This window comes from Siphateles boraxobius, unplaced genomic scaffold (genome assembly GCF_051911475.1).
Source record: "Siphateles boraxobius isolate OS27281-9 unplaced genomic scaffold, OSU_SipBor_1 25, whole genome shotgun sequence".
NCBI lineage: Eukaryota > Metazoa > Chordata > Actinopteri > Cypriniformes > Leuciscidae > Siphateles > Siphateles boraxobius.
Window position 1 is genome coordinate 10,316,507 of NW_027508866.1, and position 24,665 is coordinate 10,341,171.

At 37.7% G+C, this 24,665-nt stretch overlaps 1 protein-coding gene across 1 annotated transcript in view; it reads right to left on the reverse strand.

Annotated features, from left to right (window-relative positions):
- The window catches only part of cblb (Cbl proto-oncogene B, E3 ubiquitin protein ligase), a 65,388-nt gene that overhangs the window by 8,695 nt on the left and 32,028 nt on the right, over positions 1–24,665 (reverse strand). Inside the window, exons 4-12 of the mRNA XM_077242431.1 lie at positions 21,134–21,280; positions 14,987–15,143; positions 12,583–12,704; positions 9,640–9,777; positions 7,560–7,647; positions 7,333–7,464; positions 4,012–4,203; positions 1,874–2,041; positions 1,432–1,794 (exon numbers count right to left, since the gene is read on the reverse strand). Of these exons, the coding sequence (XP_077098546.1) occupies positions 1,432–1,794; positions 1,874–2,041; positions 4,012–4,203; positions 7,333–7,464; positions 7,560–7,647; positions 9,640–9,777; positions 12,583–12,704; positions 14,987–15,143; positions 21,134–21,280 (1,507 nt within the window). The remainder of the gene's footprint in view (positions 1–1,431; positions 1,795–1,873; positions 2,042–4,011; positions 4,204–7,332; positions 7,465–7,559; positions 7,648–9,639; positions 9,778–12,582; positions 12,705–14,986; positions 15,144–21,133; positions 21,281–24,665) is intronic.

Consider the following 24,665-nt stretch of genomic DNA (forward strand, 5'->3'; position numbering starts at 1 on the left):
GGATGGATAGATGGATGGATGGATGCATCCATATGGATGGATGGATGCATCCATATGGATGGATGGATGCATCCATATGGATGGATGGATGCATCCATATGGATGGATGGAAAGTACTGATTAATAGCTAGACAGATGGATGGAAGGATGGATGGAAAGAACAGATGGATGGAAATGACTGATGACCAGCTAGATGGATGGATAGATGGATTATACATAAAAATGATTGAGAAAGGGAGAGAGAAAATGAGAAAGAAAGAACATTAAAGGTATTATTACACAGATCATCCTGTTATTGTGTCAAATGAACAGACTAGAAGGATCTTCAGGATCTCCATCATGGAGCTCTAGAAGCCTCAGATGTCTGAGCCGGTTTATTTCAGAGATCAAGAGCAGCGTGTGATGCTGCACACTAGCTGTGGCCTGAGGACAGTGCCCGTGTGGGTTTGTGCTGGGAGAACAGGGCCAAACTCTCTGTGCCCACACTGGGACACTAAATGAATCCATACATTGACATGCCAACCAGGGACGGGGGAGAGGGAGAGGGAGAGGGAGAGAGAGAGAGAGAGAGAGAGAGAGAGAGAGAGAGAGAGAGAGAGAGAGAGAGAGAGAGAGAGAGAGAGAGAGAGAGAGACAGAGAGAGAGAGAGAGAGAGAGAGAGAGAGGGAGAGAGAGAGAGAGAGAGAGAGAGAGAGAGGGAGAGAGAGAGAGAGAGAGAGAGAGAGAGAGAGAGAGATAGAGATAGAGATAGAGAGAGATTTTACAGTCCATTGGTGGTTACATATAATTGCATGCTGCAAACCTTAGTAGAACAAAAATATTTTTAAAAAAAATTCACATGCACTTCATTCAACCAAGAACATTTTAGAGAAGTTCTTAGTTTCCAAAAGGGTTTTAATGAGAGCCCCTTTGCAGCTCTCCAATCCTTGTGCAAAACATGCTTATTTAATGCATAATCTATAAACTCCCAACGAGCCATGAATATGTGCGTGTATTTTGAATTCTGGAGCAATAACCCAGATATATACAAAAACACATGTCAGGATGGGAGGGCAAGTGCTGCAATAATGATAGGCGCTGAATGCGTTTTAAATACCTCCTTTTTTTAATGCCAGGGCCAAAGACAAGCACCAAATTTCACAGCCCTGCTTTACTGCGAATATCGTCACTGTTGCTTAGTAACAGCTATGAGCAAAAAAAAGTGAATATTTATGGCTTAAAATAGGCATGTAAGGGCTTGTGAATGAGTACAGAGGGTTCTAGGTGATTTCGAAACACAATGTCCAGTCATTTTTCTCCTCTTATCTCATGTTCTTGACTCTGCTTATCAAAGAAGGACATTCCAGCCCTAATATAAAGTGTCGCTCTCCAAAAAGAGCGCGTGTGAACGTGATCCGCATGATCCAGAAGGAATGTGTGTGCGTTCCTAACCTTACTACACTCTGACTGCGCATTCAGTCTGTGGCCGGTCCGGTTCAACCCCAAGTCGGCACCAGAGCAGCTGAGGGGTCTCCCGTTGATGTGCACGGGGGCGGCGTGGGCGAGTTTGGGGGAGCGGTCTGCAGCAGAAGTCTTGCAGTCTGACAGAGCAGTGCTGTCTTTAGGACTCCAGGCCTCCAGGGGCACTCTAGGTTCCCTGGGAAGGCCCGACGAAGGGGTGATGAGCCAGGCGGCCCGGCCCTCTTGAGGGACGTGAGGTGGGCGTTCTGGTGGCGGAGGTGGAGGGGGGTCTCTCTGTGGGGGTGGAGGGGCAGGGAGGGGCTTGTCCTGTTTTCTGGACATACCTGGAGATGACTGAAAAGAGAAAAGAGAAATATTAAAAAACAGAAAATTAAATTGAGAATACAAATATTTATCATGATCCGCAAGATACCTTGGGAGAGCATGTGGGGCTGGGAGCGGGGGAACGGATGAGATCAAGGCGGGGTGGTACGGGTGGAATGTTCAAGTGTGGGCCCATGTGATCTGCAGCGGTTTTCCGGCGTTCACACACAGGGGATGAGTTCGGAGACATTATCGGCGAGTTCTGGATATCCATCGACTACGCAAAGAATGAAAAAAGCAATGATGGTGATTTATGACATATTTAGTAGTGTTTGCAAAGACAAGAACAATTACTAATGTTCATATACAGTGTTTCTTTATTTCCAAAATATGAATTTTAAAATTTTCTGCATAATTCATCATGCACTTTGCTTTTACTTTCTAAGCATAAATGAAATGACTGAAAAAATCCCCTCGAATAACTGCCGCTAACAGCGTTCACAACATTTTTGACTCCAAGGCACCCAAAGATATTTCTGTTACTTCTGCTTTAATTACATAAATGTAAAAACATTTAGAGCATCTTAGTGACCACATACAGTAGCAATCTTCCACAACATACAAAAAATTATGATAGCGAGTTTGAAACAATCAAGCAACAATCTTTTTTTTCTTCTTTGTTTTTTTTAAAATGTTAAATACAGAAACACTCGATGTTGCATAGATCTTGGTTCTTGATTGAGATCAAATGTTTGCAATACAACACAACAGCAGTACAAAGAGAAGAAAAATGACAAACTCATTATTCATCATCATGATTGCGTACAAAGCTATCCTAATGGCCTATTACCTCCATAAATTGCTTAGGGCAGGTTAAGGGTATTCAACTTCCTAATCAACTAATAGTCTCATTAGCATATCCATGAAATGAGCAATTGCAGCTGGACAGCTTTTGTTCGTGGTGCACCAAAAAACGTATAAGGGGGGAAAACGCTGCTAATTAAATTTGATAAAAAAAACGTTACAGGAAATCAAAAGGTGAATAACATGTTCTTTGTGCGCTACTCTTCGTACAAACATGCTCTCACTCAATAAGAAGCCAATATCCTCTACAAGTTCTCTCGCAAGGGCATTATAGGGAGAGAAAAAAAAAACGAATATCCCGCATTTCTATTTAAAAACATTCCTGCCAGAAGGTGCCCTCTATTTCTCTCCAAGCTACCATTTAATGAATCTACTCAGTGAAACTGCGGAGGTTGTGTACTCGTGAGGCAGGTTCCAACAGGTTTCTTTTTCTAATAAAAGAGACTGACATTTATGCTGGTGAAGAGCAGGAGACTATTGCACCTATATAAAAGCAAGATATAGGTCTCTTTGAAGTCCAGTAAAGAATGAGATTAAAACCACTAGGGAAAAAAAGAAGCTTGGTCGTGGAATGACAACAGGGAAGTGAATGAAGTCTTATCTACTGAGCAGGTTTAGGCTGAAACAAACTTCTAAATACTTGTAAACCTGTGATAACAGACAGTGATCTGACTTTAAGTCAACATGAAATGCATTAGACACGTATTCCAGAGTGAAAAAAAAATAAAGTAGGTCTGGATTTGATTTTATCCATCAGGAATTGTAGGCATTACACAGCAGAATGGAGGGGAAGGATTGAAAAATAAACGGACTTGATGACATGAAAGTTGTGTCAGAGGTGAACAAGTTGATAAATTTAGATAAAATATTACGTGGTCAAGATAATTTTTTAATCTTTTTTGATAGCATGCCCTGATGAATAGTTCACAATAAGATCATGAAAAAATATAAAGCGTAAATAATTCATATTTCTAATACTTAGTCATATTGACAGTAAGTAATACGCTGTTTTCTATCCTTTATATACACCATATCAGCATATTAGAATGATGTCTGAAGGATCATGTGACACTGAAGACTGGAGTAATGGCTATGGAAAATTAAACTTTGCTATCACAGCAGAATAAATTACATTTTAAATATATTCAATATATTGAACTCTCAACCTGTTCAATATATTATTAATAAATATTACAATTGAATTTTACAGTGAATTTTTTTACTGTATTTTTGATTAAAATGAATGCAGCCTTGGTGAGCTTAAGTGACTACTTATTAAAAAAATATGTTGTTTTTTGGGAGTTTTTTATAATAAAAAAAAAAGTAGTCAAAGTAATTAGGATCAATATCGATATCATGCTGGGAATCTCATAGATGTAGTACCTTCCTGATGTGGTCTATGATCAATGATTCCTCTCTGTCATCATCGTCATCCATGTCCATCATAGGGGAGTTGAAGTGGTCCAGGAAGAAGCACTTGGCTCCTTCATTGCGTGGGTCAAACGGATCCACAATGATGGGCTCAGTCCCTTTGATCTCGCAGCGACAGAACGGGCAACCCTGACCGTCGGAATCCTGCAGAAAAGAGTCGAGGACACACTGAGTGCACATTTAAAACAACAGCGCACACACTTGTTACGTTACTCTCAAACATACACACACACAAAGGCTCCAACACTTGTAGAAGTCCAGAAAACTGCCTCTTACTCAAAACATACATGAGCACACGCACATGGTGTAGTACCGTCGTTGATATCAACCTCAACGGTTCTGGTCTGATTATTTGTATTGCGCTGTAAACACTGACACACTGTTGTGGAAATATGCCTTGTCCATGAGGAAACTCTTTACTGGCAGGATCTGAAGAGTCATGTTTGATTACAAACAGCTGGAATGCACATGCTACCCCCTCAGGCCTGGTACCGAATTTCTCTTTTTCGATTTAAGATACAGCAAAGCAAGACAGACACACACGCAGGCCACTCCGCCACGTCGCACGCCTCCGTACGGCCTGGAGACGGCTTACACATGGCAAAATGAAGAACAATCATTTTTCATTTCCGCCATTAAACTCTGAGAATCAAAGTGTATCGATATTCACAAGAACAAAAGATGATCATGCCTGCCATCTGGTTGAGGGGTCGTGCGGAAAAACATCAAAGCATCGTTTGAAACCCAATCCTAATTAGAGGCCTTAAACGGAGAAAGAGGAACAAACCCCAACTGACTCGGCATAAAACAGGGCCATTAAAATTAAAAAAGAGTGAGAATTCTAAGGGATAGTCAGTCACCTTCAAGACTTCACTGATGAGTGTTCATAAACTTACCAGAAAAATAGCAATGAATATTAATCTCCCTGCCAGCTGAGATGAGACGACACTTCTCTAGGTTCTCAACTGGTTCAATGGTTTATTTAACAGTCAGGTCCCAGGTCACAGGTTAAAGGGAAGCCATCCTTGCCGTTTTAGAAAACGAGAGGGTGAACAACAGCAGTGGAGATTCAAAAAGCTCTCTTGTTGTCTAAGAATGGACTCATGATGGACCACAGCTGAGGCCTTTTAGATGTGTTGTGACAATGTGTGTTCAGTGACAACAATTCTGACCTGAAGGAAAGATGACATCCTTCTTCACACATTCTCACACTAAAATATAGAACAAACAAAAGCAACCACTTGTATCTAAAATTAAAGTAACACCTCAACTATGAACGTGCTCCACTAACATCTCACAAGCAGAAAGTGTCTGTATACTTTTAATCTTAATTTGGAGCAGTATGTCTTCTGTTTTACAATTTAAAAACATGTTTTTGTTTGTTTTTTCTGAACTGTTTTGCTTGAAAAATGTGAGCACTTTGATTTGACATTTTATTGCCTAAGGCAGAGACATTCATACCTTTTTAATCTCACAAATAACTTTGGGGGCCCCTGTATTGTTTCGATGAAGTGCTCTTCTGAATTTAATAAACTTGAGCGCTTCACTTCAATGTTCATGCCGTAAAGACTGCGGTTCACGGTCAATGATCACAAATCTGAGCCAAACCCATCAAAACCCAGATGGTAGCAGATTCAATGTGTAGCAGAGGAAAAACTACAGTGCCCAACAGAACAAAAAACACAAAACACTACAATAGTACTGCTGCTCCGTTAAATTTTCTAGTGATATAGTGAAGGATAATATGATCTAATATGGGGAGAGATACAGGGATCTGGCTGAGGCGTCCAAGTTTAGCTGGCTCTACCGCGGGCCCGAAGTATCTGTTTATCAAAAGAGAAGCTGATGCTTGGACAACACCCTAGATCAGAACATTTCTGAGAATTCTGAAAAAATGTAAACACATACGCACTTCATCCCAAATGAGTAACATCACCCATGTAAACATCCTCAATCACAATCATACACTGACACACATTTCCTACTCTATCTGCCTTTACTTCACCTGGCCGCTGTCATGCCGCTTGCATTTGAGATCAGGACAAATGCAAGGGCGACGGAGAGACAGATTACCTGCTGTTCGTTCTCCACTGAGTCCTGATGATGCTCAGTATTCAGGTCATAGCATGCCAGTAAAGCACTTTTAACTAGATCCATTAGCGGAGCGCTGTCACTGAAGCATTTACATGTGATGCAAAGAGTTTCTTCATATCACATGCAAATAAGACGTGTTTATTTCATGCATGAGCACAGCTGTGTGAAAAGCTGCAGCGGTGTGGTGGTATTTATATATATTCAGATAAATTGTGTTTTGGTGTTTCTTCCACTTCAGGGGTTTTATAATGTAATGTAATTCCACTTATTTGTTACATAAGGGAAACTTTTGCCCCAGACCTTTTTTTATTTATGTGTGTAAATAAACAAAATATAAAGTAAATAAAAATGATTACAAATAAAATAGTTTGAAATAAACAATACTTTCAATATTTATGGTGTACAAATAATTAATATAATAATTTTTTAATTATGAATGTCACACAGCTGTGCTGTCATTACCAACACACCAAACAACTTTGCCACAATAAAGTTAGCATACTAAGGATATTAAGTTACTAAGGAGACAACAGTGTGAAGAGCTTTAGATTAAATATGAGAAGCAACTTATGAAAAAACCTCAAGACAAATGTAAAATCAAGACAAATATCAATTTTAGTAGAATTTGTTTGTGCATCAAGCTGTAATTTTGAAAAATTGTCAGACATTTAATGTTTTTAAAAAAACTGACAGAATTCTCCTTTGGTGTACGTATATACAGTACTGGTCAAAAGTTTGGAAACGTTACTATTTTTTATGCTTTTGAAATAAGTCACTTATGCTCATCAAGGCTGCATTTATTTGATCAAAAATACTGAAAAAACATTAATATTGTGAAATATTATTACAATTTAAAATAATAGTTTTCTATTTGAATGTACTTTAAAATATAATTTATTTATGTGATGCAAGGCTGAATTTTCATCAGCCATTACTCTAGTTTTCAGTGTCACATTACCCTTCAGAAATCATTCTAATATGCTGATTTGATACTCAGTTATTATCACCGTTGTGCTGCGTAATATATTTTTTGTAACACCGATCAATAAAAAGTTAAAAAGTTTTATTCAAAACTTTTTACCGGTACTGTACATGTCCATGTATATCTCCAGCCATAGTTAAATACATATAATAAACTAGTGTATCATAAATGAGTATAAAAACACCTGAAATATGTACCTGCCATGATGTCAAACAGGAAGTGCACATGAGATGGCCACATGGCTCAATCTTTACATCTTTATCGTTTTCGGCGCAGATCTTACACAGCTGAAACGTAGAGCCCATTTCACAGTACAACTCATATTGTTCCTGAAAAGACAGAAAAAAGAGAGGAGAAAAAAGATGACGAAGATGAAAAACTAAATCTGATCTAAAGTCAACTCAAATGTGCATCCGTTACTAACCTGTGTGACCTTAATGTGGTCATGTGGGGTGGGTTCACACAAGCCGGTGAGATCTGGGTTATAACTGCGCCCATCTGGAAACAGATAACTACAGATGGAGAGAAAGACAGCAAAAAGAGTATGAGGTTAAATGACCTCTTGTGCAACTGGCTCTTTGGCATCTCTATTAGCAGTGCTGTGAAACTGGGCCACTTCCAGTGTCCATCCAATCACAGCCAATATCTGAATCGCTGCACTTACAGCAGGGATCAAACCTCTCGGCTGGGGCAATCAGATGAGAGAGAGAGAGAGCGAGAGAGAGAGAGGGAGAGAGAGACACGTCCAGACAAAATCTGCAGACTTTATTTCTACATTTTCTGAGCTGATTGTGAGGATAGAATTCAGCAGAATGGATTTTAACATGGTAAAATATCTTAAATGAAACTGATAGCAGTTATTAAAGACTGAAAGCATAATCAAATTAAAAAAATAATAATAATAATTTAATGATGGGAGTTCAAATTCTTTAGAAATCAGTTTCTTTTGTATGCCTGGTGATAGAAAAATGTCTATTAACATAATCAATGTGTTCCTTTTGTGTGAAAGTCTTTTACCAGAAAGTAGCATTATGCAAACATATCATATGCATTATCTGAACTTAATGGGGAAGCATGTTACAGCTCAGATGGTGTGAGATTGGCATGTGACACTAGGCCGGGCAGACAGAGCCACAAGCTAGTGTGATGTGGTTTAGAGACAGCTGACACATCAACAGTGACAGATACATGCAGCTAAAACCTGTAAATGACACATCAAACATACATGCCAGTAAGACACCTGCCAATGAAGAGAAAGAGGGGAGTGTGTGTGTGTGTGTTTACATGACATACTGCCAGTTTCCCAGAACATATTGAGCTGATAGGATGCTTCACAGAGGTACTAAGGGAGTTGATTCCAGTAAAATGGGACAAAACGAGCAGATATGAGCCAGAACCCCACTCAATCAAACTTAGTCAGTTAATATTAAAATATGTACCACTGCTGGCTCAGATGCAGGCAATAATAACAACATGTATTTACGTAGCTGAAATATGAAATAGCCAATCAATGCTTCACTGACTATTTTAACTTTAACTTAATTTAATATTTGATTTAAGATTTTTCATTTTTTTTATACATAGATACATATGTATGTACTGTGTATAAATATACACACAGCATATACACAAATTATTATTATTATTTTATTTATTTATTTATTTTAAAGACAATTCAGTGAAAAAAGTAAAGTGCTCCTAAACCTTAAAAACTGATGGTTTATTGCACTTTTTGACCAATTTTAGTACAATTACTGATAAAGGGAATTTAGTTGAAATTCCCATAAAAGAGTGACAAGTTATAAAGAATAGAAACATACTCTATATATCTTAATATTGCTTACATTTTGTGATGATAAAAGCAATCAAGCAGTTTAAATATGCCACATACTGTAGTATTTATCGCCCTATGCGAGTATAATTTTGGTATGTGGATATCGTTGGACATATTTATCCAACTTTATATAAAGAGTTGGGTGATAATATATTTACCTTTTGTGACAAAATATGTTGCTTTACACTAGTGCACTGTTTGTATGCAAATAAATGCAAATAAAGTTCATATATTAAAAGGTAAGAAAAATATCTGATCAAACATAAAACTAGAATGATATTGTATGACAATGCCAAATCAGTGTGGAAGATCAGAAAATTCAGCAAGAGCAAATTAATAGTCATGAGCTCAGACTTATTCATATACTGACATTTTAACCCACCCGTCTTCAGTCCCACTGTCTAGACATTATTTCAAAGAAAGATCAAAGTCTCTAAAAAAAAAAAGTGAGATGTGAACTCAAAATCAACTGAAAGAGAACAAGAGTAAAGCAAGTGATTGGGTTAAGATAGTGGGCATTTAGTACAGCTGAATGGTTTAGATTAATAGTTTAAGGATAGAGAGAAGAAGGGGAAAAAAACGCACATGAGCACCATGGCTCAACATGCACCAAGAACTAGGCCAAAGCTTTGACGTTTACTTAGTAGTTTATACAGTCTGAGGTACTCACAAGCCTTCTCTGCATCCATCGATGAGTGCCTGAAACAGCGGCTTGTTATGTGGGATGGTCTGCAGTATGTTGCCGTCACTGGTGACGTAGCCAATGGCCCACTGGCCTAACCGTGTACAACTCAGTCTGAAGATGTAGCTGGGAACAGAGTGAGAGAGAGCATTAAAAACTGCAAGGTACAAATGTTTTTAGCATGCTTCCTGCACGATGGACAATGCAGGTGACAATAGGTCATAAACATATATTGGCTAGCATAGTTCATATTTGTTGGTTGGATTCCTGGTGACGTTCTTTTAGCCGCTGGAGGTTGTTGGCATGGTCTTGAGCTTTTCCTCTGCTTGGGTTGATTACATTAAAGAAATGATTTATTTGGGTAGAAAATTGACAATACCAGTTCATAACAGTTTTGATATCATAACAGAAATTATGAAATAATCGAAGGCTTTGACAAACACTGGAGAGAAAAGCTGAACCATATGGATAACGTTTACTTGTGCATGCCCCTTAACTGAGAAATGTAAAAGGGAAAAGGAAACGAAAAGCACATTTATGGAGATATTCAAATACGTCTTTTGGTTATGCAACTGCTGAACAACAAATTCAGCCAGGATTAAGAGACTAGCTGGTACCAGAGTGAACCTTTCCATTCAATATCCCACAGCGTCAGGGTGTCACAGGCTGGCACTGAGGCTGGAAAAAAGAAAAATACTTTGGCAGACGGAGGAATGGATGGAGAACAGGTTGACATTTCTCAGCAGGAGGAGGAAAGTTTATACAAAGTGTCTTGAATACAGGTCCACAGAATTCGATTTGCAATGGTAAATGTTAATTATTTAATGTGATGTCACAAAATTAACATCTATGTAAATAAAATGGATCAGACAAAGGTTAGAAAGCCTAAAATAAGAACATTTGATGTGGTAAATGCAACACTTGAGCCACTATTTTGAGACATAAGATCAAACACACTGACTCGTCACACGAAATGGTCATGGCCTGATGTAAGAGATCGTTGCAGGATTTCTATATTACATTAGAGTTATTTCTAATGCAGCTGCTAGGGATGAATGGAGCTCTCTGTATTAAATGTGATTAGTCCGTAAATGCTCCACTGTACTGCTTTCACACTGGACACGGCTCTTTTCACACACGGGGGAACATTGTATAGGTCTCTACACTCTTGTTAACATTCTTTATACTACCAACTCATCTCTCTATCTCTCGTGTTTAATATGAGACTTGCTACAGTATTTTTCTTTACTGTAAATGCCTTTCCTTATTCATAATTCACCATCAGCATCATTTATTATTTGCCTTTTGGTACTTTTTTTTTTAGAGAATAAGCAAAACTCTAACACTGAAACTGAAAAATAAAATGGCATCAAAGAACCACTGTAGTTAGATGGACTATTTTAACGATGTTTTTACAACCTTTCTGGGCCTTGAAAGTTGAAATGACTTTGCTGTCAATGGAGGGACAGAAAGCTCTCAGATTTCATTAAAAATATCTTCATTTGTGTTCTGAAGATGAACGAAGGTCTTACAGGTTTGGAACGACATGAGGGTGAGTAATTAATGACAGAATTTAAATTCCTGGGTGAACTAACCCTTTAAGCTTTGAGGTTGGAAAGATTCATAAAAATGACCGTTTAAGTATCATGTAAGTGGTCCATATGACGTGAAAACATTTTGTTCATAAACATAATTCAGACTGGTTCTGTAAACTGGATCAAACAATTCATTAAAAATAACCATTTCAAGAGAATGATTTGTTCGTGAATCAAACATTATCACACAAAGTTAAGTTCAGAAGACCACTTTCAAAAAAAAAAAAGAAATGTCTTCTCTTTTTTTGTCATTTTGGCTCAGTCATCATTTACTTTCATATGAAAAGGGTTTACTTCAAATATGGACTTCCAGCTATTAGTGTTTGTTTCTTGAGGTAATTTAACTCCCCACGGCTGGTTATTCTGCACTGTGACACTGGGCAGACACAGGTCCTAGTAGGCCGAGAGCACAGACTCAATGTGAATGACCAGAGGAAGAACTGGGAAATGATTGTCAGAGGAATCAAGCTAAGTCACCAATAACCACAGAGTCATCATCACACATAGAATGTGTGTTTCCGCACTAATGAACCCTGCCTCTCGTGTCACTGCCCTGATAAAAATATGACATCCAGCGTGTCAAAAGTTTGATTTTACCAGGTGACTGTTACGGGTAGAAACTCAGCGTGAAACACATATAGTCCCCTTGGGTGCCGCCAAGACCTTCTCTCACCGCACACACACAGCTGCTGCTCCTCTTCAGTAGACTGGTATTTGCATACAGTTCAGCTCGACCACCCACCGTCCTCGACTTCCGTCTGTTTGTTTAGCCACCTCTCTCCAACCCACATCAGCCATTTAAAAAGGGCCATCTTCCCGGTTGAAATTCAAACAGGGGGAGTCCTTTCCCATAAAGTTTATTATTTTATGGCCTCGCTATTATCTTGCTGTTGCGTTAAACAACTCAAAACAGGGTGTAATCGTGCCTGCCGTCTGGCTTTGGACCTCAGAGTTGTTTCAGCACTGATGCAATGCTGTTTCTCTAATCAGCTAATCCAAACAGACTGGATTTAACTACCGCTGTCTCCCTGTGGCACAGTCCGCCACACTTGGCGTACGGGTATGGTACAATCTGGGTTACCAATGCAAAGGTCATGAGTGTATTTCCAAACTATATTGATCCTAGAAGCAGTGCTGACAAGAGTCGGCGAGAGCATAAGCACAGACAAAGAGACTCCTGTAATAAGTTAACATCTCCGCCTCGCCCACTTTCCCATGCAAGCGGGGTCGTCTGCCAGACTGGAGAAAAACATCTGGCTGGCCCGGCGCACCAGCAGCAGATGGTATGTCTATTACAGCCATCCAGTAACACACACACGCGCAGACAAGTCTGTACCTGCCAGGTTTGTTGATGTACTTCTGCAGTCGGGCCTTCACTTCATCATACGTCAGGAAGGCCATGTAGCCTGGGTGTGTGACTGCCAGGAAGTTCCAGTTCCTCAGGATTGAGCCCCATGGCTACAGGGAAGAGAAAAGTATTAGAGATAGAGGTAGTGGGTTTAGGAAGTCCATAATCCGTGATACTTCAAATAGCTCAAAAAACAGAAGTCAGATTGGAATGAGCCAGCATTCGTTTTATTTTTACAATCACCGACCTCTCAGACAGTTAAATCAAGATGGCTTTAGCACACCATCTAAACTAGGTTATTTTCCCTTGTAGACAGACAAACAACAACTACAAAAAGTGTTTGAACACTTAAGTCACAGTTAAAAATGTATGACTGTTCTATCTAATCAGTCAATCATATTTGTATATAAATCTAATTTAGAGGTATTTATTTTAATAGAAACTCGGCACAAACACAAACTAAACATTTAACAAAAAAGTGTTTTTAAATTCTAAAATAAATATGCTGTACAAAATTATGACTAAATCATTAGGACACAAAATGCTCAGTCACAGTAAAAAAAAAAAAAAAATTTTATATATATATATATATATATATATATATATATATATATATAAAATAAAATGTATAAATGTTATATAAAATTAAAACATGAGGGAGGGGGGGGGGGATCAAACCATGTGCCAATCAGTTTAAAGAAAGAGCGCAAACACAATTTTTAAACTAAATATTTAACAAAAAGAAGTGTGCTAAATTATAACCTACAATATATGCTGTTCAAAATGAAGAAAAAGTATTTGGAAACTATCTGGAAGCAAAAGGTTCTTTATAGTTCATGCATAATGGTAATAAGGGAAGTGAATTGATCCATTAAAAAATCTAAAGAAAAGTGAAGTTATTTCTGAGAAAAGATCTACCATAATTTGTTTGCAGATGCGGTTTGGTTTGAATTGTATTATCTAATGCAGGGGGTTTTAATGCTAAGGACTATCAAATATGATGATCCCCTGGCTAAAATATAAACAGCTATATTTTTGTTGTGTACAAACCTGTTTATACTGTGTGAGAATTGTATAATTAAATGACAATTTCATTACATTAAAAATAGCTTTTATATTCAAAAGGTATACTTATAAAATATTATCTAGAAATATTTACCGCAAATCACAGGTAATTTTAGATATATGAATTTTGCATTAACAGGAATATTTTCTATTTAATTCAGATTTATTTGTAAAGTATTGTTCCAAAGCAGCATATTTTGATATGTGATTGTGTTAAACATATTAAATATAAATATTGATTTATTGGTATTAATACACATTAATATATTAAGTTAAAATGTTCACTTTGACAGCCTCCTTGTATCCCCTTTATGGCCCCGGACTGCAGTTTCATAACCCCTGAACTATAATGCAATGAAAGGATATTTAGACAATTTTTGAGACTGATTTAAAGGTCCAATACTTTGTTTTTTTGTGCATTCTTAAATAAACTCATCTTGACATGTCAGAACTAAATGAAAAGCAGCTGGGACTCTTGATACTGTGAATACTGTACGTGCTAAAACAGAAAAGTTTGTTCTGTTTCCTTTTCCCCCATACAAGCCAACTGAACTAATTAAGACTTAAGCAATTTCCCAAAATCAGGAGAAGAGCTACAAAGAGACGTTTGGAAGTTCAAATGAGCAGGGTGTAGTTTTGTTAGCTTTGGATGTAAGGTAGCGGGGGTCGTGTGTGGTGATTCAGCCGGGGGAAGGTCAGAAGCACGGCATGAGATATAAACTCCATATTGCTCACTGATTGACTCACACACATAAACAAATCCACGCTAATGAAATGATGTGGGTCCTTCCAACACATTTATGGGAATTTAAGTATTTTTATGCAGCTTGCAGGCTTGAGTAGGTAGACAAAGAGTGGGGTTTTGCAACCGATACGTAATAAGGCTTGTGCAAACACAGGTTTGCAAGCATGTGTGTGTTGTGGTTAAAGATGAGGTGTGTTTTTCTAAGGGATTCCTCTGTGTAAAACAAACCTCCCACTCTACACTCATTTGCAGAGGTGATCCCCAGTTAGCACTATTTTCCATCAGCACGCGGAGACTAATGACTACAAAACATTGAGACGTGTTTGATGTTTTCAATTTGAATGTGGTTATCTGTGAGACATCTTTGTACAAGGTTTCTCCACAGAATGAGTAGATCGACCCACGCTGGAGAGAGATAAAAACAAGGGTGTTCCTTCTGTATTGCTTTCGTTATTACGATTAGCTGTTTTCAGAAAGTAGTTGACAATTAAATGCTATTTTATCTGCAGATCTAACATGTTTGTCGTGGTGAAAAATTTGGTTTTATATAAGATTTTGGGATTTGAGGGGTTCAGGGGTTACCTGGAAAAGACGAGTGAAGATGTCGAACTCAAAGACAGAGATGTAGTCATTGCAGGTGAGGTCGATGGTAGATTTCAGAGCCATGGCCTCCAACCCGGAGCTGATGGGATGCACGTCGTGAAGGCACTGCCGGAACATTTTCCATGAGACTATTGTCCTGGAACCACACGAAACACAAAATTGCACACTGGGATTAGACTTGTGTAAATCCTTCTCGAAATGCATCCAGTTGCTTTGGGCTATAAACACATGAACTGAAATCAAACATCAAATCCTTCAATCACTGGCCTGTGAAAACGTTGAAGTACTAGATATTTCTGAAGAAAATGTGAGTGGTTGCCATGAGTGTGTTGCTATGACATATTTAAGCAGTATATAAATGTAGTGGAAAATACTCAAAATAACATATTACACTGGGAATCCATGGGTTAGCTGAAAGTCTAAGAGTTTCTCAAACTTGTAAAATGAGTTATTCCCTCAAATCCCCAATATTCACTCTTTCAAAGGGCAATGAACTGCATTTTTTATTTTATAATATTTCCTGAAGGGCACTTATAATGTTAGTATGATTTTTACATCAAAAATAATTTAGTACTAAAAGGCCGTATTCTAGCCTGCTTTACACCATCTTAGAAACAGACTAAGAGAAACAATGTAAAGTTGATCGAATTAGGAATTACTGTTTTCAAAGCCTGCACCGAAATGCGACTGATTTAGCAAAGAATCCACAGTGAAAAGTTACTGAACAAACAAATAATGCGCTACTGAGACATTCACATAGTTGAAAATAAATAAGCCCATTCCTAGCATTCGGATCCTTTGGAATGTATTGTTATTTTTGAGGAGTGATCCTGCATCTCTCTTCTCATCTCACAAACGCTAGAGTGGGCGGGGCCAAACACACAATGATGTAGAAGTAGGTGTTGATCATCTTCTGCAGAGGCGTTCTTTCAATTATCCATGACGACATAAATCGGCACCTTCCAAAACTAGCCATTTTCAGACCTTGATTTTTCAATAAAAGCTGTTTTGGAACTAACAAGAAAGTTTTCGTATAGTATGATGACGTCTTATACAGGAGTCTATGTCAAAAGCTCAAGGAAAATTAGATTTCTCAATTCATGACCCCTTTAAAAAAACAAATTAGCCCAAATGACTAATAACGCAAATCTTATGGTGAATCTTTGTCTATGACAGTAAACTCTTATTCACGTCCTGTAAAAATGTTGTATGCATTCCCCTGGTGGTCTATGAGAGACATAAAATGGAGGTCGTGACTCGTGAGGTGAATAGCAGAGCATGTGGAGAAAAGTGCCACCCACACACCGCTTCGACTTCTCTTAAGCACGGTTTCATAAACACTGACCGTCACAAATTGACCAGTAAACACTTTCAGACACAAACACGCACTCAAAGGAGAAAAAGAAAAAACAAAGCTGAGTTGTCTTAAACCAGTTCTCTTTTCTTGGTTAACAAAAAAAAAAAAATCACTTCAGGCTAATGGCACATCATATTCTTTCAGGTAAGAAGAAAACACACTCATCACACAAATAACCAGAGTATCTACTGCTCATTATTTTGACAATCTGACAATGTCAGCCACCCTGAGAGAGCATTTACCCATCATTCCTGCGACTCCAGTAGGCTGCTGATTCTTAGATTGCTTTGGGACCAAAACAAGAAACTTTCCGGTTTTGCAAGTAGCCTGAGTGTGGCAGGAAGTGAAACTTGTTATGGATTAAAACAGTTATATTGGATTGAGGATCAGACCCTGTTAATCAGGTCAATAAAGAGACAATGGCATGGAAGGTCCACACTGAATCAGACAAGACCAGCAGGTTAATGAGGAAACATCAGCTCAGCTGATTCTTATTAGAGAGGGCAGTGGCCTGCTGGCTTAGTCTCAACACATACAGAAACCTCTTACACACACGGTTAACCAATCTAAATGACAACATCTTCTTGACTTTTATTGCTCTTTAAAAAGTTATTAAATTAATTATTAATACAATATTAAAATTCCCTTCCTATATGACTCACTGGAAGATGTGATTCTGATTACAGTTTTTACTGTATTTTAATAATAAATGCAGCCTTGGTGAGCACGGAGAGACACTTCAAATGTGCTGTTTAATTTGTTCATTTTAAAATGTCCTAAATTTAACAATGTAGAGACAACTATGAGTCACTTTCCATAAGCTTTATGATCTCAGCATTCAAACTCATTTTCATCAAGTCATGAGTTCTGCGCATTTTGCATCTTTAGCATGATTAAACTGCAGTTTGGCATGGAACTTTTACAGAGCAGAACTGTGTTTTGCATATGTATTAATCAGCAGCCACAGCGAAACAGCACAAAAGTGCTGATGCATCGCCAGGAATAAGGAAACTCACTCTGGCCTCTGACACGCTTGCTAAACGCCGGTCTGAGCGATGAAGAAAACAATGAATTAATCTGGTGGGTTTACTGGAGGGTAGAGAAATAAAAGCTTGGCTCATAAATACCATACATATCCCATATGGAGCGTTACAAGTAATTTTTATGAGCATAATCCCCCTTAAACCGTCACTGATGCAAATCAAGTAGCTGGATGGGAGAGCTGAGCTTGGTTCTGTGAAGAAAGATGAGATCTAGTTTAATGTATTAGAATTAGAAACAAACTAGAATTATTAGAATATTAGAATAGCTTCACCTCTTAATTAACAAAGACTTTTTAATGGGCTGAGGGCATCTCTCAGTGGACGACATAAAAGGAAGCTCATTGAGGGCCCTGTCCTTGCCAATTACTGATCCAGGACAGGTATAGAGACACACATAATTGCATCATGCCAATAAATAAATGAGTGAAGGGGTAGAGACTGGAGAGCCAGAGCGAGGCAGGTCACGAGGCAGAAGGCAAATTTCTGCACCCATTTAAAGGCATCAAAAAGCCTCAGCAAAGCCATGTTGTGTGTTAAGAGAAACAAATTGGGTAAAATTCTGAATCAGAGTGGCTGGTCTGGGGCGATTTGGTTGTGTGATAATCCCTGTGCTATCAGAATAAAATCAGTGACCGCATTATTTTAATTCACTAAACAGCTGCCGTCAGAGTAAGACAGAAAACAGGCAGCTCAGTTGGTGGCCTTCAGTGTTGCCACTGGAAACTGTGCTCCTATTGGCCCGTGGCCACTTACCGCATTTAAACGAGAGTTTTAAACGGATTTGAGTCTCGGTGGACAGAAGGAAGTTTAATAAGAAAAATTAGCTTGAAAACAAATCTCTCCTTCAACCGTCAGTCAGCCAAACAGCAGGACATTTATATGAACTGATAATGAGGAAACAGTGCTGTTTCTCTTTTTTCCCCTCATTATATCATCTGCATATCAAATGCTCAAAATGCATCTGCTCTAGGTTAGTCTGTACATCATAGTCTAATGCTAGACCTTTCTGAAGACAGAACTGAAACTGATCTGAGAACGGATGAGATGTTCGGATGAGAGAGGGGGAGGGAACTTCACATATATTCCATTCTCTCTGCATGGTTACTCTGAGTAAAAGCATTATATTCCATTATCAAGTGGCACAGAGAGAGAGACAGAGAGAGAGAGAGAGAGAGAGACAGAGAGAGAGAGAGAGCATATAAGGACAGATATTATTCTTTCTAGTCTTAGAGCATTCTGACCTGATAGATGAATTACTGCGGTGACAAGACAACAGTCTTGTTTAAGAAGGTTTAAAGAATCCATATGGTTTAAAGTAAGGTTTAAAGAATCCATCCAATAAGTTCTAGAGAGCAGGTATAGTCACACATACAATTAATTCACCTCGTCTATGATGAGCATGTTTTTTAATGTTTTTATTTTAATTTAATTTTGATATTTTGGGGGTGGGGGGGGGGGGATAAAAATGTCAGGGTGATACAACTGTCCTGATATCATAATGAAGACAAAACAAAGCATCATTAGAAAAATAAAACTCTTAAAAAAGAAAAGAAAGAGTTGTTTTGCCATAACATTTGATGATTGTTTCTTATTTTTTTTAAAAACTATATAATACCCTACCGTTTAAAAGAGCAGTATTTATTTGAAATGGAAATCTTTTGTAACACAAATGCCTTAACTGTTACTTTTGATCATTTTAATGTGTCCTAGCTGAATAAAATAATTCATTTCTATCCCCAAAAAGCAACATTATTTGTCACTAGGATATAAACCAATTTATTACAAATTACAATTTTCATAGTTTAGCCAAGTGAAAAGATTAACTGAACTTTGCTACTTTTAAAAATCTTCAAACCAAGATTTTCAACCAAGACTTTTAGAAACTGCTATGTTAAACAAACTCATTTATATTGTCTCAATATACAAAAACATGCACAGACATGCTTACATAGATTCGCTGTGTAGCAACTGTAACTCTGCAAGCTACAAATCTGAGATCTAGTGCTCACTGGATTGATGGCATAAGGATGCTGAGCTTTCTATTTCCATACAGAGAGAGAGAGAAACAGAGATAGGAGAGCTAAAGGAAGGCCGCTCTGTTTCTCGTATCAATGACTCATGCACACTTCCTCTCTACAGAGCGGGAAGTAGACCTTTATAATAATCTATAATATATCAGAGCAGCAACAAGATACACACTAGAGACTGCTCCGGTCTTTTCCCATCCCTCAATCTCTCTTTCTCTCTCCCCTTCTCTTGCTCTTCTTCTCTGGGATAGCTAATCAGACCTGCCCCATGACGAGGCCTTGTATCCGTGCATACATGTGTCAAAGTCTGTGTATCTGTGCATACATTTACACTTCCTTTAACCCTCCGATTTGCTGGATTAAACAGAAGATAAGATATGCAGCAGCCACAGAATTTGCAAATGAATTAAACATTGCAAATGGATGACACCTCTTAAAGAGTTTTCTGAGAGTTGTGCTTGGAATTAGGGGTCCACAGTATATCGATCAATATCGTTATCGCGATATCACGTTGCCCGATATCAATATCGAAAATATTGCGATATTTTTTTTTTTCTGCGTCCTGTCCGGAGTACTGAAGGAATTCAGTTCAGAATTCAGAATTCAGAAAGAAAATTAAGCGAAAGAAAAGAAAGGGCCTAAAGAGAGAGCAAAGGGAGCAAAAGAAAGAACACAAAAGTAAGAAAATTAGTGTTGCTCAGGAAGAAGATGAAATAACAGAGAAGGAAGAGGAAACTTTACTTCCAGACAAACTATGCATTTGGTTGTTGAAACCACATATGTAAATTTTACTCTTCCCAAAAATGCTAAAAAAATAAACGTGTGAGGTGGTTGCACAGTTGTGGATGGGCCCTGTTTCTCTTGACATTTTCTTTTTAGTTGTTTTTTTAGATTAATTTTATTGTTTCTAACATTTCCTGTTCTATAGACATTTATTTATTTGTATACTGTACAACCAGTAAAACATGGCCTGTTCTGTAGTAGACATGGTTATTATTTATTTATTCATGTTGTACCAGTCCAATATGACTGTCTGTTGAAAATAAACCTTGTGTTGTAAGAATTTGTTTTATTTGTTATGAATCTATTTTGTTGCGTTTTCCCATAACTTTTGTAAATTTACATGTTTAAAAATATCGAAATAAATATCGATATCGCAATAATCATTATCGATAACGAAATATGATTTTTTTTTTTTCAATATCATGCACCTCTACTTGGAATGGAAATAAGCTTTATTCAGCTTTAATACAAATTATTACTTATTTTCTTTCTATACACTGGCAGTACATCAAAGTGAAACTCTTCCCAGCAAAACAGGGTGCTCAAGGAGTCTGAGAAAACTCATATTCCAGAATTAAGACAGAGGCTGAAGACCCTTAATGCTATCTATTAGAAAAAGAATCAGCTAACCAGTGACCTTCACCTCACTAACGTTGACTAGAGCAGTTAGGAAAGGCATCATTGTGTCTGGTTTAGTGTGCAGATGTATGCTAAATCACAAGGCTGACTCAAGAACAGCACTCCAGCACATGACCAGAGAGTTCACCCCACTTACTCGCAGCTAAATGGAGGAGAGAAAAAGCCTTTATCCATCACAAAGAGTTTTAATTGATTGGAGCTGTAATGAAAGACTGGAAAGATCGCATCTGATTTGGCAGATGCATCTGGAAACGAGAAGAAAACTAATCAAACTTACTTTTCGCCAAAAGACCTTCTCCAAAATTCTGCGGCGTCTGCCTTGGTAATGCGGAATGTGTCTCCTTGGAACTGTCCACCTGGAAAGATGGCTTTAATCTCGGCCAACATGTGACTGAAGATCAGCGAGAGCTTGGTAAGGTTCCGTCTGCAAGAGAACAAAGTACAGGTTAGAGACACACATCCAGAGAAAGGTAGACTCTCAGCATTCTCTATTGAGCCAGTTTCTTGTCCTTGAGCTTGTCTGGAAGTTAATGTGCAGTACACGTCTCCATTAAAACAGTGTGAGGATACAGTGCAATCTGATGAACGCAGTCTGAAGGGCATGTCGTGGCCGCACCAGAAAACAAACACTCACTGGGCTCCGGCTAACACAACAGACACGATCTGCTTCTGTAGCAGCTGAACACTGCAAGATGATAATGACTGACTGTCCACAGAGATGTGTAGTCACAAAACAGATTTCTACAAACGAAAGTTTTTCTAAAAAAAAAAATTGTGACTATACAATTACTTTACAAATCAGACTTTTCTATATATTATATATATATATATATATATATATATATATACACACATATATATATATACACACACATATATATATATATATATATATACACATACATACATACATGCATACCTATATATATATATATATATATATATATATATATATATATATATATATATATATATTCATAAATATACAAATATATAAGAAGTTTTAATTTAGATAACTTGGGATCTTAACTTTTTATAAGTAAAATATTCAATTCTATTCTTAATATCATTATTATTATTATTATTATTATTATTATTAAATGGATAATAATAATAAATATTTTACTTTTGAAATATAAAAAACGTAAAAATCCAATACTTTAAATCAAATTCATCATTCATATAAACTCTTCTGTATATGTATGAAAATAATGCAATAAAACAATGAATTTAGGACTCACAGAATTTTATTTTGCATCATTGTTGTTTTTTTCCCCATTGTCTCAGTCGCAATGCTCGTGGGATTATAGATCATATAATATATCCATATATATCACTGAGTGCATAAGTGGGGTGCAGACAATAATGTCTAACTCTCAAACAAATTGTTCTTTTGACTGAATATTTTTATTTTTAAAACTTTGAATATTTTATTTTTTAAACTTTTCCCAAGTGTTACGTTAACCTTGAGCATCTTTACTTTAACTCACACATGCCTGTAGACATGCAAACAAATATAATTAGTTACACCATCTCTAGGTACTACAAGTCATTCATATTCTTTCATATTTTCAAAGTTGTTTCCCTAAGTGACTTTTCCCATATTTTCTTGTGGCTGGCAGAAAAGGACTCCAGTCCTCAGGCGCTTGTCCCCTTCCTCTCCCTGTGCCGTTCTCCTGTGGGATTAGAGCGGGCAGATAACCCACCTTTCAGAACAACCTTTCAGGTGGCACTCAATTACGCGGGGCCACTCAGCCCGAGGGAGGTCGAGAGGAACCGGGCTGCAAGCGGTAGATAACTAGCCCCTCTGAGGCACAACAAAGACACACAAACTTTCAGGATTCACAGTGGTATTTTGTAAAGCTGCAATTGGGCACCTGGAGCTCCCAGGAGCATTGTCGAAATTCGCCCCGACAGTCTCGGTTGGTGCAAAAAATTTCACCGGCATCAGACCCTATTTCGCATTTGCATTTCTTGTCTAAATCTGGCTGTATATAGAGACCCATTAATTATTTTGCTACATTAGCGTAGCTTCCTGTCAAAACATAGCTGTTACAAAGCAATTAGCACGTTAGCAGCGATTCAGAACCGGTGAGAGAAATTGGCAGATGAAAACCGGATGTCAAATACAGAGGTCTATTTTACTTCAGAATCTTGATTATTCAAAGTTGTTTTAAAGCTTTAGTCATAATCAAGGGTGCATTATAACAGTTTTAAACTGTCAGTGAAGCTTGATTTCTTTATAAGTCTCTGATGAACCCACCAGAGAAAATGTCTCTCAACTTGTTCAGTTAATAACTCCAAGTCTTCAAGTTTTCAATATGGTGAGTGACCACTATTTTATCGCCCCATTTAATGCAGTAATACTGAAACTGCTGAGGGACTCATATATTCAGTGTGGAGAAAGGCAAGCTCAACTGACACAGACCGACTGGGATGACTCTGGGTTTGCTTTTTTGATAATAAAAAATAATATATACACACACTGCCATTCAAATGTTTGGGGTTAGTACGTTTATTTTTTTGTTGTTAAAAGAAATTAATACTTTTCTTTACAAGGACGTGATAAATTGATCCTGAAAAACGTTTTTACTGTATTTTTGCTCAAATAAATGCCAAATAAATGCATAAAAGACTTCTTTCAAACACCTTTCTAAAAATCTTTCTAAAAACCCAAATAATAATAATAATAATCTCAGAATACCTTTCTGAACTGCAAAGTTGGTAAAACAAAGCTGAATATAATTGTTGACTTTACAAGGCAATGAGTCATTTACAATATAATGTAAAGCAATGTATTATGTATAATCTTTTATTTGTTTATCATTTGTTTACTGCTGCAAATATGTTTTTCTTACTACACATTGTCAAATAAAGAGCAAGTTAGTAATGATACATATTTAAGATTCACCAATAGTTAAGAAAAAGAGTCAGATGTTGATTCACTTAAACTGGCTCATAAGAGTTATTTGATCAGACTCAACAGATTCTCTATTTGAGTAGTCAAACTCATCTGATCACATGTCTGTAAAACATTTACATACATCCCTAATCTTTAACATCCGACATATCCATCACAAGCAAACAACATCCATCCTACAACAAACATGGTCACACCTGCTGTCTTCATAACTATCACAGGAAACTGGAGACTTGTTCACACAGGAACTACATTATAATATTTCAATATCTATAACACTCAGAGAGTGACACCATTACACAAATGAATCCTAGAGATGCCCATGTGCTGACTGTTGAGTTCACAGCGATCATTTAAGCTTCAACACCTCTGACACACACCAGTTCCCAGCCATGTCCGTGAATCATTTAAACCCAATCCATGCGGAACAGACTGATAACATGTCACACACTAACCACAAAGCCAGGGAGAAGACAGTACACCTTTGAGGACACATGAGTGACGGATGCAAATGGAGAGCTAATCCTAGTACAGAGGCTTGTCCTGAGGTAAGAGAAATTGAATTTAAGACAGAACAATAATGTCGGCCCACAGGCAACTAACGTATGCTAATTCCCTCTGCGCTGCTGGGGTGGATGAGGGGTTTTTTTCGTGGCTCACCTCTTATCGAGAGGAGCGGGGATGTGCTTGAACAGAGCCAATACTTCATAGGACAAATGGCTACCTCACGCAACACCACAGCCTAATCTGGGATATGCAAAACTACTCTGCAAGTCATTTACAAAACAACTACAAGGGGAAAATACGTGCATGGAAATGTTAACACAGGATATATTTGAGCCTGTTTCTCTTTAAATTTGTGATTTCTCCTTAGTTCTAGGGTTAGATG